At 33.8% G+C, this 17,302-nt stretch overlaps 1 protein-coding gene across 2 annotated transcripts in view; it reads left to right on the top strand.

Annotated features, from left to right (window-relative positions):
* Positions 1–659: 659 nt before the first annotated feature.
* The window catches only part of LOC127239224 (nardilysin-like), a 30,605-nt gene continuing 13,962 nt past the window's right edge, over positions 660–17,302 (top strand). Inside the window, exons 1-12 of one of the 2 annotated variants that reach the window (XM_051257278.1) lie at positions 660–1,055; positions 1,138–1,213; positions 1,984–2,030; positions 2,928–3,040; positions 3,723–3,796; positions 3,907–4,002; positions 4,071–4,190; positions 5,071–5,304; positions 11,510–11,658; positions 11,987–12,143; positions 13,325–13,477; positions 14,651–14,740. In XM_051257278.1, coding sequence (XP_051113235.1) covers positions 747–1,055; positions 1,138–1,213; positions 1,984–2,030; positions 2,928–3,040; positions 3,723–3,796; positions 3,907–4,002; positions 4,071–4,190; positions 5,071–5,304; positions 11,510–11,658; positions 11,987–12,143; positions 13,325–13,477; positions 14,651–14,740 — 1,618 coding nt within the window. In that variant the 5' untranslated portion in view covers positions 660–746. The remainder of the gene's footprint in view (positions 1,056–1,137; positions 1,214–1,983; positions 2,031–2,927; positions 3,041–3,722; positions 3,797–3,906; positions 4,003–4,070; positions 4,191–5,070; positions 5,305–11,509; positions 11,659–11,986; positions 12,144–13,324; positions 13,478–14,650; positions 14,741–17,302) is intronic. The other variant, XM_051257279.1, reaches the window with a different exon arrangement.

Raw genomic sequence — 17,302 nt, 5'->3', positions numbered from 1 at the left:
ACATATAATCCTAACCTATCATATTCTAGTACGCGTAATCACATCCACAAAGATACTGGACAATTATTAATATCAATGTTATCCACATAACAAAGGGAAAGAAAAAATATATAATTTGAAACAGTCCAAATCTATTTATATTATGTTTTATCATTTATTTTAAATTGACATTTTGTTATTTTTGTTAAAGATGATAAATAAAAATATTTATAAAAATGATACGTATATACATCTTTAATGAAAATACTGATACAATTTTAATGAACAGTAAATCATTCAAAAGTATTAGCATATTTATGTACTCCTTTGTTCTTCGATCCATTTTTATTTTTTATAAATTTATCAATTTTAAACACATTTAGAAAATATAAATTAATTTAATTAAATTTTCAACTTTAATTAACAAAATTTTTAAATTTGTCTTTAAAATTTTCTATTTTTTTATAAAATTAATTTATAATAATGATAAATAAATATTATTTATTTATTTGTATTATATAAAATATTATTTTTTAAAAAATAATATTTATATTATATATATTTTATTTCGTTAAAAAAATTTGAACACATATTTAATTTTTTTTGTTCATTAGATAATTAATCTCTATTATCTAAATACAGTTTATATTAAGTTATTATCACTTTTTGTGTGTGAGAGGGTTTAGGAATTTTGCTTTCGCCAATCCCCACTCTTTCCCTAAATTAAAATCACCTATTCTGCGCCTCCCTGCTCCCTGTTGCTAACAATGGCGGTCGGCGGCTGCGTTCTCTCCTCTGACGACCTCGTTATCAAGTCCCCGACAGACCGCCGTCTCTACAGATATATACAGCTCACCAATGGCATCTGCGCTTTGTTGGTTCACGATCCCGAGATTTACTCCGACGAGCCGTTCGGAGGCCGAATGGATGGGAAGAGTGAAGATGAAGATGATGATGAGGATGATGATGATGAGGAGGAGGAGGATGGAGAAGAGGAGGACGAAGAAGACAGCGGTGACGAGGAAGATGATGAGGAGGAAGAAGAAAAAGAACCAAAAGGAGCAGCGGAGAAAAAGGTCAGATTTTTCTGGATGCTTCATATTGGAAACTATACATACTTTGATCGGCTTCTTCTGGAATTTGCTTGTTGCTTTTCAGGCTGCCGCTGCAATGTGTGTGGGCATGGGAAGTTTTGCGGATCCTTATGAAGCACAGGGACTAGCTCACTTCCTAGGTTCCTTAATTTTCTTTTGAGTTTCTAAAAATTTCGTGCAATTGAGTGGATGCCCTTCATTATCCTTGATATGGATATATGGGATAAAAATATTTCGCTGGAAGAATATTAGATCTTGCTCTATTGTAGGATAATTTGGCGGCATATGAAGGTAACTGAAAATACTGAGAAATAAGTTTTTTCACTCAAGTGTTTTGTCCCTATCAAAGGCAGAGGGATGTCCCTCGAGAATTAGAAATTTTAGCTAAAAGTATTTAGTGAACTGTAGTCCCAGAAACGTAGTTGACTGGTAACAGAGTATGGATCCCTGGGGATGGTTTTGGTCAAATGGTTTAGTAATTGATTGTGTACTGATATAAGAAATAAACTGATTGTTTACTGTGACTGTCCTATTTTGTAAAGGTCATTGGCATGCTTTTGTCGTTTGACCAGCATATCTGCTTCCATCCCTGACAGTAGATAGCTCAATTGAGTTATTGGGAGCAATCTAGTGCACCGATGCATCCAGTGCAGTTTAGTGGGATTAGATAGTTTTTTTTCTTCATGAAATGTGGTATTGTTCTTGCATTATACAACGCAAAGATTGAAATATGCAACCTGTATTCACGCGTAAGATAGATAATAGGCTTTTTTGTTCACTTTCCTAATCTAATTACTTGAATTAATGATTAAGATCTCTTTGATGTAAAAAGTTGTAAATATTTGAGGATAATGAAATATGGTGTCTATGTATAAGTAGAGAATAACTTATATTGATATTCTTATTGCAGAGCACATGCTTTTCATGGGCAGTACTGATTTCCCTGATGAAAATGAGGTTTGCCACTTATTTGCTTTCCCTTTTTGTGACTTTATAGGCATGATCTATTGTTAGTTGCACGGTTTGTTGTTTGTATGAACTTTTGAATGCATAGAGAGAGACCATTTTCCAGATCAATTACTTCTGAGCTCAACTGTTGGGTCTAAGTTTCCTTATATGACATCTCATTTCAATTTCTTTTAAAATTGAAAGAATACAAAAATATGCTTTCCTTAAACGGCATCAATTGACTAGTACTACTGCCTCCACAATTCCAACCACCACAGCTACCCATCACACTTGGCCTGTGGCCATGTATCCATGGAGCAGGGAAATTTCCCCCTTACGTTGTTACTTTACCTCCATCACCTATCAAAATTGTACATTTCACTAGCCTTTCCATTATCATTGCTTTTGAAATGATGCCCCTGAGCAGGGTGTTTCTTGCACTTGGCATATGGTAGTTTTGTTAAGCTTTCTTGCTGCTGACAGATTGAAGAAATTCTAGAGAGGATTTTGTGAAGATTGGATAGAAACTAAAAAAGAAATTACATGGGTTATTAGAACTGACTGATATGCTATATTAGTTGACCTTCTTTGTTAAGAAACTTTGATAAACCCACCTTTACAATGTAATATTGACCATTTGGAAAAGATTGTGCAAGGTTTTCCTATGTATTTTTTTTTTTTTTTTTTTTTTTCGAGTGTAAAGCAATTGTAGCATAATAGTTTTGTGTTCATAACTTCATATCAAGCATAAAACATCCCTCATGAAAGACCATTAACAACCATTTCCTAATTAATCTTGCTCTTTATTAAGGGCCTTTCTGACAAGGTTGACAGTGATCAACTCTCTCTCTCTCTCTCTCTTAAGAATTATATTGGGCATCCTGGACTAATTTTTCTTCTCTCCAGTATGATAGTTACTTATCTAAGCACGGAGGTTCATCAAATGCTTATACAGAAACTGAGCATACCTGCTACCACTTTGAGGTAAAAAGGGAGTTTCTTAAAGGTGCTTTGACGAGGTAAATGGAGGATCCTTCTCATTACGTATAAATTATATTTATTTGTAGCATTGAATAATGACATTCTTTTATATAGTGAATGAGATGAATTACTGATGTTATGCAGATGGTTGCATCTTCTTTGCATAATTACATTTCAAGAAAACTTAAATATTTTTTGAATGTATGCATATATATATGTATTGTATGCTGGAACATAGATGCCTAAATTCATCATGAGTAAATTTGGTTAGACTTAGATCTTTATTTTATTTTCATAGTTAGAATATCTTTTATTGCATGTGCATAGGTCTGTATGATAGTGTTTGGAATATACAAAAGTCAGAAATGTTATTGTACATTCAACAAAGATTGTTCTCCTTCTTTTGTTCTCCATGAACAATGTTAGATACGTAAATTTCTGAGGAGCTCAGTCATTTACTTTTGGGTTCTAAGTGCTCCATAGTAATGAATGCTAGGTGTTCTAGAGAATTTGCTGCGTGTTTGTGATGAATCTTGTTAGCTCAATGGTGATTTTTTGTAGATTTTCATAATTGAAGGACGGAGTACCGTCCATTAGAATAGGAAATAATGTTTAGGTGTTGTGATTGTGTAGAAGTGCTTATTTTTCCTCTCGTGTCTGGTTGGTCAATTAAGAGATCTGGACATCTGGTGATGGTGCTGATTATTCTTGCTTTTTCAGATTTGCTCAATTCTTCAGTTCTCCTTTGATAAAAGCCAAAGCAATGGAACGAGAGATATTAGCTGTGGATTCAGGTTGCTCCATATTTACCACATTGTGTTGTTTGATGGTTATGACTAAGTAATGAAAATTATTGTTCTTCTTGAGGATAATTAACATTTCTTCGATCTTTGATTTGTTATAGAATTTAATCAGGTTTTGCAAAATGATTTATGTCGCCTACAACAACTGCAGTGCCATACTGCTGCCTTTGGTCATCCTTTGAACAGGTTCTTTTGGGGTATGTGTAGCTATCATTTTCCCTTGTGTTTTTGACATGATAGCTATATTTCTAGTTCATTTTTCTAGGGAATAAGAAGAGCTTGTCGGATGCAATGGAAAGTGGAATCAATTTGAGGGATTGTATTCTTAAATTATACCATGACAATTATTATGGTGGATCAATGAAGTTAGTTGTCATTGGCGGTGGTAAGTTTTTTAATTTGTTCGAATATAATTAGGATTGGCATTGAAGCTATTTTTTATTTGTGAAAATTATTTTTTTAGTTTTGTACGTGACCCTTCATCATTTTAGTGTGGCACGCCGGGGATTATATGGATGACACGTGGACAACGTTTGAGGATAATTTCTATCAAAGCTTTTAAGTTATGAGACTAATCCAAACAGAGTCTAATTATGGTTCTAAAATGATTCTCAAATGTTTTCAACGCTTCATCCACACAATATCCGGCGTGCCATGACGCTGCCATGTCAACAACTCCGGCGCTTGAGGACCATTTCTGCGTAATGTTTTTAATTGTAGGACTAATCCAATATAAGGTTTAGTTATAGTTCTAATAGGGGGTCACGTACGGACTAAAAAAATAGTTTTCCCTTTTTATTTTAATATTTCTAGGAAGCTCATTTTGAAAGTAATTACTATTTTTTTTTCCGGTTAATTTCTAGCATGGTTTTGTACTTACATTTTTAAGTTGTGGGAAGTTTGCTGAAATGTTATTTCTCAGTGCGCACTCTCTCCCTCTCTCTTAAAAAGAACTGCAATAGTTTCTCATTTTGTGACTGCTTGCTTGAAATTGTATAAGTTCTAGTTAACTCAGAAAACTTGGGCACTCAAGGGAACCTTTCCTTGCTTTTGCTTCTTTTGTATGTTATAAACTTGAACTATGATACACAATCTTTAATATACTTATACACTGCAAATAGTTTCCTACTGACATCAACTATGTGAAATATATGGATTGTTTAGAAAATGTTTAAATGAATTAATTTGATAACCTTGTAAACAGATAAAGAAATTAGTGGCCGCTGCTTTCTATCATTTCATTTTAACTGTTTTAATTTCTGCAGAGAATCTTGAAATCCTTGAAAGTTGGGTCCTTGATTTATTTAGCGATGTCAAGAAAGGCCCTTTGGCTAAGCAAGATATCAGATCAGATATTCCAATTTGGAAATCTGGCAAACTTTACAGGTTAGAAGCAGTTAAAGACATTCATACTCTTGATTTGTCCTGGACATTGCCTTCACTTCAAAAAGATTATTTGAGAAAAGCTGAAGATTACCTTGCACATCTCCTTGGGCATGGTAAGATTTGTTTATTATTTGTTAGAGCATTCTATACAATTATTAAGGCTTTATTTACTTTTGTTTTTAATTATATCTTTGAACTAATTATCAAAATTTCACCATTTAAAACCATCACAGCCAAGACTTACCATATAAACTATTACATTAAACAAAACTATTCTCTATTCAAAATATCACAATCAACATCTATTTCTATTTAAAACATCAAATTAGTAGTCGCCAAAAAACCCAAAACGCCAAAATATTTCCAAAATTAAACTAAACAAAAATATGTAATTAGTGTGCTGTAGATGAAGGTTCGTCTATATATATACTTTGGGCGTTCTTGACTATAGTGATAATTTAATCTTTGATGATATATGTAAATATATTTGTTTGGGATCCAGAACTCCAACTTAAAATTAATTGGTGATAAGTTGCTCCACCGTTATAATCAAGAGAGAGTTCCCAACATTTTTCCAATGTGGAATATACTCAACAACCCCACTTGAGATATGTTATCTCGAAATCCTAATCGGGATCAACACCTAATACGGGCACCATGACTCTGATACCATGTTAAGAAGGGATTTGGGACTCCAACTTAAAACCAATTGGTAATAAGTGGAGTTTCCTTCATCCTTATAAGCAAGAGGAGTTCCCAACATTTTTCCAATATGAGATATACTCAACAACATTCGTTTTTCTTTACAATAATAAAAATAATTATACTCTTCCATATCTCTTTGCCATTTTCTAGACATAGGAACATATACTTGGAATTATGATGAACTAAGTTTGACATGTATATGTACTCTATTCCTTAAGCATAGTTATGCTATAGAATAAGTCATTAATAATTTTTTCCATAAAATTTACAAAATCGAACTGCTTCTGCTTTTGCTTTTGCTTTTGGCTTATGTTTATTTTTTAAGCTAATCCAAACGGGCCCTTAGAATAATTTAGGGGCTTTTTAGATATTTTACCTATTTATTTGTGTTACATATATTGTAAAATTACAATTGAGATTAAATGAGAGAATCATATTTTTCGTTCACATGGTATCGGAGCTGTCGCCCTAATCCTGTCACCTGTTTGCTGCGGCTTCGCCCAACGCCACCGTTGTTCTTCTCCCATCTCACCGGTCAAGGCCGTCTTTTATGTTGGGTGCTATTTTCTCTGCTGCTAGGTCACCCTCGCCGTTCCAGCCTTCCGCCGGCCAAAGTGCATCCTTTCTTCCCTGGCCAGCGCCGGTGTGACTTAATAGGAACCCATTCTCTTTCTCCCTAGGTTTTCTCTCCCTCGCCATCAAAATCCCAAGCATAGTCCAGCCTCCCATCTCGTCACTGCCTCTTGATTCAAATGATTAGAATGTTGTTGCTATAATTTAGGATCAATTGTTGTTGTCTTGCTATGATTTGGGACTTATTTGACTTCAAATATTGTTCTTGTCAGTTCCCCTACGTCATCGAAGTCTTTTATAAATTGCGTCGGCTTATTCAAAGCCTCTCTAAGTTATCTTCTTTGTCTTGTGTCTTGTCAGTTGGGAAAACAAACTCGTGTTTTGTCATCCCGAGAGGTTAATAATCGGGTTGATTGCCATTCTCTTTAGTCCACTCTGATATATGGGGTCTGTGTCGAACTACTTTTATATTTAGGTTGAATATTTTGTCACTTTTGTTGTTGATTTTTCACGAGGCACTTGGCTTTATCTAATGAAAACTAGTTCCGAGCTACTTTGTGTTTTTGAGACATTCTGTTCTTACATTCAAAACCAGTTTGGTGTGTTTATTAAAATACTTTGGACTGATAATGCCATTGCTATTATTGAGTTTCTGTCATCTCTGGGTATTTGGGTATTTTACATCAATCCTCTGATGCTTGCACTCTTCGGAAAAATGGACTTGTTAAGCGCAAGAATCGACATCTCATTGAAATTGCTTGTCCTCTATTTGTGCATCATAGTGTTCCGTGTTTGCTTATAAATCGCATACCGTCTTCTGTTGTACAGAATAAAATGCCTCATCAAATGTTATTTCATCGAATCAGTTGTATCATGTCTTTGGGTTACTACATTTGTTCATTATCACTCTTTGGGTCGGGATAAGTTAACTCATTGTTCATTAACGTGCATTTTCTTGGTTATTCTAGGGTTCATAAGGGTTATAAATGTTATTCTCCTGATATTCGTCGGTATTACTTTTATACCGATGTTACCTTCTCTGGGGCCACCCCTTGTTTTCTCCCATTTGTCTATGTCTACCATCAGTTAGCCAGGTGCTACTTATTCCTTTCTTTTATTTTATTCTTTCGCGTCTACCTCTTTAGGTTTATAGTTGTCCTCGACCTGTAGTGTCTTCTTTCGATGTTTCTCCCGATCATGCTCCTATAGCTCCATCAGCATGTTCTGACTCTCGACATTGTCTTCTTCTCCTGTGGCTTCCACACTTCCGGATCCTACACCATTATGCCGAGCTACCCGTTCTCGCAATCCACATCCTATTTAAAATTTTCTAGCTTTCACTGTTTGTCTGCCTTTTACTATACTTTTGTGTCATATATATCCTCTGTCTCTATACCTAAATTCCTTCGTAAGGCTGTTTCTCATCCAGGTTGGTGACAGGCAATGGTGGATGAAATGATTACTTTTATAGGCTAATGGTATTTGCGACTTAGTGCCTTTGCCTCTAGGCAAGATCCTTGTGACTTGTCGGTGGGTTTATACGGTTAAAGGTTGGCATAGATGGTCAAGTTGCTTGTTTTAAGGCCCCGTTTAGCGGCTAAAGGCTTCACACAAGTCTTTGGTAACGATTTTACCGAGACATTCTCTCATGTTGCCAAGATGTCCTTGATCCGCCTCTTTATTGCTTTAGCTGGCACGCACTCTTGGCCTCTTCATCAACTCGATATTAAAAATACTTTTCTCCATGGCGAACTTCAAGAGGAAATCTATATGTAGCAACCTCCTGGTTTTGTTACTCAAGGGGAGTCTGGTTTAGTTTGCAAATTGCATCGTACATTATATGCTTTGAAGCAATCTTCTCGTGCTTGGTTTGGTCGATTTTTAGTAGGTTATACAAGAGTTTGGTATGGTTTGAAGTGCATTAGACCTTTTTGTGTTTCATAAACACACGTCAAGTGGTAAGTGATTGTACCTCTTTGTGTATGTCGATGATATTGTCCTAACCGGGGATGATAAAAAGGGCTCACTCAACCAAAACATCTATTTCAGCATTTTCAAACAAAAAATATGGGGGCATTGAAGTACTTTCTTGACATTGAAATTGCTAAATTACGTGATGAAATTTTCCTCTCATAATGGAAGTATGCATTGGATATTCTTGAAGAGATTTATTTGTCTGACTACAAACCAATAGATTCTCCGATGATTAAAATTCGAAGTTTCTTCCAAGACAGGAAGAGCCATTAATTGATGCTGGCAGATATCGTAGGTTGGTTGGTAAGCTTAATTAACTTACTTCTACTTGACCTGATATCTCTTTTGTTGTTGGTGTTGTGAGTCAGTTTCTTCAGTTTCCGCGATGGTCATTGGAATGCTGCAGTTCGAATTATGAGGTACATTAAAGGATCTCCTAGCAGAGGCTTATTGTATACTACTCAAGGCCATATTGAAATTGTTGGCCTCTCAGATGCTAATTGGGTAGGATCCCCGCATGATAAATGTTCTACTTTAGGGTATTGCATATTTATGGGAGGTAATCTCATTTCCTAGAAAAGTAAGAAACATAATGTTGTTGCCGGTTAAGTGGAGAGGCAGAATATGGAGCTATGACATTGGTGAGATGTGAACTCATTTGGATATGACAACTTCTTCAGGATAGTGAAAGTTTCAGAGATGAAACTGTCTTGCATATTGCATCTAACCTAGTTTTTCATGAGAGAACTAAACATATAGAAATTGATTGTCATTTTATTTGAGAGAAGGTGTTATTTGGATGCATTGCCACTCATCATTTCGAATGGTCAACTTGCATCCATACTTACCAAATCCAATAGAGGCCCTCGAATTAAAATTTGTGTGACAAACTTGGATAATACGATTTTTATTCTCCAGATTGAGGGAGAATGTTGAACATATTGTATATATGGGTCTTTTAGGGTGTGTTTGTTTGTGGATTTTAGTTTTTGGGTTTGGATATTTGAATAGTAAAAAGTTGAATTTGAATAGTTGTTTGATGTGATATAAATAGAGGTTGATGTGATGTTGTGAATGTAAAATAAATTTGTAGTATAATATTGAAAAAAAAAAGTAATTGTTTGATTTGATATTTTTGGAGGAAAAAAAGAATCTGCATAGTAAAAAGTTGTGGTAAAATCCACAAAAGTACACAACCTTAGTATTTAGAATAGTTCAGGGGCTTTTCAGGTATTTTTCTTATTTGTTTGTACATATATATATTTAAACTTATAATTGAGATTAAATGAAAAAGAGAAGAATCATTTTTTTCCTGTCACAGAAATAACCATTCCCATAACTTGCTAAATTGGTTTAGATCTCTGCAGATGTAGCGCTTACTTACCTAGCAAATGGTAGTGAAACTGATGGAATACTAACAAAGAAGTGGATAAAGAATATTGGCATAAAAAACTGAGTTGGGATTAGACTGGCCTCACAAGTTAACACGAGTCCTTCCAATGCGTGCCTGTCCTCTCTCATGCGCATCCTAGGAGACTTCTATCAGTAGGGCTCTCGAAAAGGAATGCACATTGTTGGCATAACAGTCCATTCAATCCACTTAATCTCTTTTCACTTTTGGATAGCCTAGCACATGCCCAACTCCGGTGTTATTACATCCTTATTTACTTTAGAAGACAACGTCCAAGTTGCACCACAAGGATCATTCAACTACCAGACACCTCAACAGTGAGGTCAACGACTATAGGCTGCCGTAAGTTGGCTTTGATATCAACTGTGACATCCCGGCTTGCAAGCCACGCAAGGCCGAGCGTGTCGGGATTAGACTGGCCTCATAGGTCAATACGAGTCATTCCTGCACTTCTGTCCTCACTACACGCACCCTAGGAGACTTCTTAGGGGTCACCAATCCTCAAATTACTCTAGGGCAAGTACACTCAATTCTAGAGTTTTTTCAGAAGGGCTCTTGAAAAGGAATATGCACATATGAATAGTCTATTTAATCAACTTAATCTCTATTCACCTCTAAAATAACTATGAATTGAAATTTTGGTGTTGCATCTTAATACTAAAAACCTAAAATAATTGATTTATATTATGAATTCTTACAAGTACTAGTCAAATAACAATCTTAAGAAAGGAAAATTAATTTAAATTTCATTATTATTCTACTAATCAATTAGATAATATTTGGCTCTTCTTGATCCTTCTACTTGCATGCGTGGTCCATAGATGGTTTGTAAAAGTAAAAGCATATTTTTTATACAAACTATGTTCGAACTTCAATCTGCTTATATCATCGGTTGCTTTAACTTTGATTTATGCATTCAACTTTATATTTGGATGAAAGGCATATGATGTGTTTCTGTGTGTTTTCGTGCGGTAAATTTTTTATATCCCTATAAAACATCATATAAAACATCTATTTTTATTTAAAGAATTACATCTAAAACATTTTTTTTTTTTTTAAAAAAACCTCATATCAAATATCTAGGGGGTGTTCTTTTTGTGTTTGTGTTTGAGTTTTGGTATTTCTGAGGTGAAAATAGTGGTTAGATGCGATGTTTTGTTTGGAAAATGAGGGTTTGTTTGTTTAGTTAAAAAACATAAACACATTTCTAAAAAATATTAATATATTTACACATTTATTATTTTTATATTACCTAAACAATTTTCTATACTTTACATTAAAAAAATATCCCTTCAAACCAAAATACAAAACAAACAAACCCTGAGTGTTGGGTGTTATGTTTTTGAAGGGAAATTTAGAGATTGAGTAGTAAAAATAGAGTGGAGAAAGTTGTAAAGTGAGCATACCCCTATTTTCTCTTAAAATCATCACATCAAAACCTATTTTCAAGCGAATTTTTTATTACCAAAACACAATGGAACACACATATTATAATCTTTCATTGTTTTTTAAAAGTAAAGAATTATCTTGTTCGTTGTTGTTTATCGTCTTAATGTATTTTATTAAGTGAATTTGTGTTTTTACTGTGGTTGTGGCTTGTGTGCCGGGGTGTTTTTAATTTCTGACACTTGAGATGAAAACTAAATTGGTTTCAGAGGGCCGAGGAAGCCTGCACTATTTCTTGAAATCTAGAGGCTGGGCAACTTCCATATCTGCTGGTGTTTCTGATGATGGGATGTACCGTTCTTCTATTGCATATATCTTTGGCATGTCTATACACCTCACAGACTCTGGCATAGAGAGGGTAATGATCCACCTTTATCTTTTCACTACTGGAATTAATTCATGGTGGAGGCTTGGATATTTTTTCCAGCCAGTCATTCAATTTTTGAATTCTAGTTTGAAAGCCACTCCTATCAACAGTTTAATGTGTTGCCTCAATTCTAGTTGTTTGCATCTATGACTATAGGTCTTTGGATCTGTGTATTTTTCTTGGTATGTGTAGCCTGTTACCTATGATGTCATATTATTATTCCCCTCCAAATTAGTCTTTCTGCAGTTCAGCTCATATGTCTTTTATTCCAGTCTGAAGAGTTCTCCATGATTAGTTTATTATGCTGTTTATGTTCCAGATTTTTGAAATTATTGGCTTTGTCTATCAATATCTCAAACTGTTGCGCCGAGATTCCCCGCAAGAATGGATATTTAAGGAACTCCAAGATATTGCGAAAATGGAGTTTAGATTTGCTGAAGAGCAACCTCAAGATGATTATGCCTCAGAACTTGCTGGTATTCATCTTACGGATGTTAGTTAATCACGGTGAATCTAGAAAAATATTTCACTAGTACGAGAGTATCACAATATTTGAAGTTAAAAGTAAAATAAATTATAATACTCAATTTATTAAAAAATAATAATAAAATATTATTTTTGTATATTTATATTTTTAAAATGTAAATTAATCATTTTAATTGGATTGAATTTTAATTATTTGGATATTGATGGCATTTTAAATTTTTAATAGTCCACCTAATTTTTTTGGATAGTAATGCAATTTTGAATTTCAAGTGGAGGCTATATAATTTGTTAATGGTAGTGCAATTATTAAATTATACAATTTTTCTTTTGGTGGAATAAAATCACTCTTAACACATGCCACCAGGGCGAATCCCCTGATGTTAATTCAAATCCTTGTTCTAATTACTTGAATGGCTCAAATATGCCCTTGAACTTTTTGTTTATTTATCTATATATTTTAACACAATATTTGATGATATTTTCAGAGAAAAATTACCATATTTATTTTTGGTTATAATCTGATTTTACTCTACTATAACCGTATCAGAAGATGAATATGTTTGAAATTTTTTTTATTATGATTCATATCAATGATGTCTGATCTGTTATTCTAAGTATAATATAGAAAAAAGAAAAAGAAATGTTAAGAAAATTTTGTATCTCTAAATGATTTTAAATCTAGTTTTTTGTTGTGTTTGATAGTAGAAAGTAGTATTCAATGCTTAAACATGTTAAGAGAAATATCTATAAGAAGATTCTGAAATTGTAAAGTGTTTGTTTTCAGTGGTTTCTTTCAACTTTTTGGTATTGAATATTGGATTTGTTTATGAATATTACCTATATGGTTGAAATGCTTGTAAATATAACCAATAATTTTTATTTATTCTGAAAGCTGCATGTGTATCTAAAGTATAAGAAGTAGATCCATGAGATTATCACACTAGATGGTCTTCATGCGCCATCTCATAAAAAATGAGAAGAAAACAAAAATGATTCTCTTTTGAGAAGCAGATGTGAATTTTCTTTGTTTAAGGTATCATATTGAATTGTTATCCTCTAAAAATACATCAGCTGCATGAGATGACCTGTCTGCAGAATTCATTAGAATGTATGATTTTCTTTGGGTTATTTCAAGTTTTCATGGATTAGTGAATGATGTTCATCCTTGCAGAGAATATGCATGTTTATCCTCCTGAGCATGTTATTTATGGTGACTATGCATATGAAATCTGGGATGGGGAGAAGATAAACTATTTACTGGGTTTCTTCCTGCCTGAGAAAATGAGGATCGATGTATTAAGCAAGTCATTTGGGAAGTCAAATGGTAATTTTCCTTATTTCCTTTTGAGACCAATCTTTTTTATTGCTATATTTGTCCTCTTATGATTCCTTTTTTTTTTAGTCGTATATAAGCTGATTAAACTTCATTTCCCAAAGGATAATTTGATATATCGTACCGCTTATGGAATTATCAACAATCTCCAAGTATTGGAAGCCCAATAGTTTGGCATGAACACTGATAGAGAAAACTTGGAACAATACTGTTAGATAATATTAAAGGTAGCAAGATTAATCCGTAGGATTAGTGCTAAACTAGTGTGCTAGGTTTGTGCCTAGAGTGAATTCACATTTATTGTAATTGTGTGATTTGTGTCAATCCATTTTCTATGAATATATATATATATATCCTGTAATCTCTATGATGGAAAAATCATCATAACATACAATCTTTTTTCTTTTCCTTCCAATATCTTCTATATATATATACACACATATATATCTTGTAATCTCTATGATGGAAAAATCATCATAATATACAATCTTTTTTCTTTTCCTTCCAATATCTTCTATATCAACATTGTATCAGAGTGGGTCTACCTTTCAACCCGCATCTGTGTGATTCTGCATCCCTAACTTGCATTATTTGCAGTCACTCACTGCGCCATTGTCCTCGCTATGTGATGCCATCACCCCCACCAAGCACTGCAGTCTCTCTCCCTGCATGCTGTGGAGCTGTCTGCTTGTGTATCTCTTGTGTTGCAGCCATTACTTTTCCAATTGGTTAATTATTCTATCAATCTGGAATTTACGAGAGATTGCCTTGGAGTGTTCATCAATTCACCTTTTTTTATTCTCAATTGTGTGAGATTGCTTTGTGCTTTGCTCCCCTTACCAAGACCCACTTTCAAATTCGCCAATTTGATCGAATTTTATTTTGCTCTGTGTTCTACCTCTTGCCTTTTACTCTGGCAGCCGCCAAATTAATTTTCATCTCAGGATTACTAATCACTGCCTAAATGGAAGCAATTGCTCATTATGGTTTAAGAACATTGAATTGTTCTTTGAGGACAAAGAAAGGTTTCACATCTTCACTCAGATTCTCCTACTATGCATCCCTGATGGAAAATTGGCTAGCTGATGATGCCATATTAGAGCATTTCTTTCTCGATTTGATGGATGCCAATATCTCTAAGTCTATTTTCTCATGTTGGTACAGGCAAGTATGCCAGACTCTTGTACTCCAGTAACATAGAGCTAGTATGCTGCTCTACATATTTGCAAGAAGACAAATCCAGTTGTTTTGAACGTAGGTATACAAAGAAGTGATTATTCCAACTTTTTATTAGTATTCATGAAATATATACACCATAGCAAAGGGTATTATTCTTCCTACAGAACAAGAATTTGCATCCATACTAGTATACCTCACTCTTGTAACATTCTTATTAATATCGAAAGTAAATTCCTCAATTTCATATTAAGTTCAGTTAGGCCTATGCAAGAAAGCCCTAGGCAGCAGCATGACCGTGTAGTGATTATTTATCCAGGAAAAAAGAAACCAACAATTTTCAGCCTCCTAATAATCATCACACCAACTTAACGAACTAATATTTTTAACTTCCAAAACACTTCCCATTATGAAAGTTTACTTCATTGCCTGTTTCTCAGATGGCCAGAATGACTTATATTCATGTGTTTCATTGCCTTGGCAGCCATGCATGGTTGGTTTCTTGTAGAGAAATAGGTGAAATTTTATTATATTATTCCAAAGAGAAAAAGGAAGGGAAGTATATGTATGTATATATAGGTATTTAGAAAATTTATCCTAACAAACTAAATCTAACTAAATCATAGATATAGATATTATGTATACGAATCATATCTATCCAAGATATAGATATGAATCTAACAACCTAATCTTATATGATTAAATAATAACAAACAAAACTAAATAATATTAATCAAAATATCTATCTAAAAATATATTCAACATTTCGCTTCAAACTCAAGTTGTTGATGTAGAAGCCAACTCGAGTTTGGCAAAAGAAACATGAGGTTGACTTTGAATATGAACGGACTTCTTAACTGGACATTAGCATTCAACTCGACTCTTTGTCTTGGTGGGACGCTTAAACCCTAAGAAAGTAGGTTTTTTGGGCCAAATAAAGTTTGTATTGGCATCAACCCTCTGTCGGGGGAACACACCGGAGATCCTCTATCGCAATGGCGATAACTTTAATTAATTAAAGTTTTGGCCAAATTAGGAATTCTAACTGCCCGATCCTTTGTCGCGGCAGCAGCGGCATCCTCTGCTGCTAAGATGGCATAAAAATGGGATATTTAATGACGGCAATCATCTGTAGTGGCGACGTCGGCGATCCTCTGTCGCTACGGGGGCTAGGCAGAAACTCCGGACAGGTAATTGAATACCAAATAAAAAACTTAGATAAAAAAAATTGGAAGCAACTTGACGGATAAGTTGAAAACATCTCGGTATGTTGTCATAGGAAAATTCTAACAATTGACCATTGAACGCATATGCACATGCAGCCAAAATCAGCAGCAATGAAATTGTTGACCGGCGTTTTCTGATGGGATTGACTGACAAAGGTGATTCACATGTATTGTTTCTGAAGATGATATTTGGTGGCAAGTGTATCCCAAAATAGGAATATGGTGTTGTTGGCATTATAGCTTAGATGCATTGGAAAAGTGATAAATATGTGAGGTTAGAATGGGTATATATTTTGGAAGTGGTTCCTCCGGGTACATACAATGTAGAGAAATAGGAGAAACTGTGTTATGTTATTCCTTTTCTATATATAGGTTCTTAGAAAATCTATCTTAACAAACTAAATCTAACTAAATTATATATAATCTAACAACCTAATTTAGATATGATTAAATAATAATACCAACAAATCTAAATAATATTAATCAAAATACCTATCTAAACATATATTTCAACATCTCCCAATCGGCTTGATATTAAAAATGCTTTTCACTATAGTGACATGTATGAGGCCATTTATGTGGAGCAACCTACAGGACTGGTTGCTCAAGGGGAGTCATTTAGTATGTTAGCAGCATAAATCAATATATGGTCTAAAGCAATCACTGAGGCCATGGTTTGAGAAATTCAATATTAAAATATTTTAATATATTTTACTTTTAAGTTATAATTTTATTTTATAAATTTAAAATAATAAATTTTTATATATAATTTATTTCATGTGTAAAATATATAAATTTATGGAAATTAAATTAAAATAGAAAACATAATTATTATTAATTTGTTTTATATAGAATTTTATATTCCCTCCGTTCAACAAATTTATTCTCACTTTTTTTTTCGTTCGTCCGTTAAATTTACTCAATTACGATATTTGAAAAAGTAAAAAAATCAATATTTTATTATTATCCTTCATTCAACATTTATTTACAATAAATAACACTAACTCCATAGAATCCTCGTATACTTGAAAGGATGCCCTAGCAAAGGCTTAATGTTTAGAGAGGGAGCAAGTAAGACAATTGAAGCCTTTACTGATGCTAATTGGACAGGGTCAATTACTCAGAGAAAGTCCACCACAAGTTGATGTACTTTTGTAGGGGAATTTGGTGACATGGTGTTGAAACTGAACATCGAGCAATGGCAAATGGAATTTGTGATTTTGTGGATCAAAAGATTTTTAAAGAACTGAAATTGGAACTTGAGTTGCCTATGAAACTCTTCTGCGACAATAAAGCAGCTATCGGCATTGCCCAAAATCTTGTTTAGCAAGACGGCACAAAATACATACGGATAGATATGACATTTTGTGAAAGAAAACTTGGAAGTAGGAATAATTTTTATTCCCTTTGTTGC

Source organism: Andrographis paniculata, unplaced genomic scaffold (assembly GCF_009805555.1).
Source record: "Andrographis paniculata isolate CXL003 unplaced genomic scaffold, ASM980555v1 Contig77END, whole genome shotgun sequence".
In the NCBI taxonomy this organism is placed as follows: Eukaryota; Viridiplantae; Streptophyta; class Magnoliopsida; order Lamiales; family Acanthaceae; genus Andrographis; species Andrographis paniculata.
This window is presented reverse-complemented; position numbering and strand designations above follow the sequence as displayed.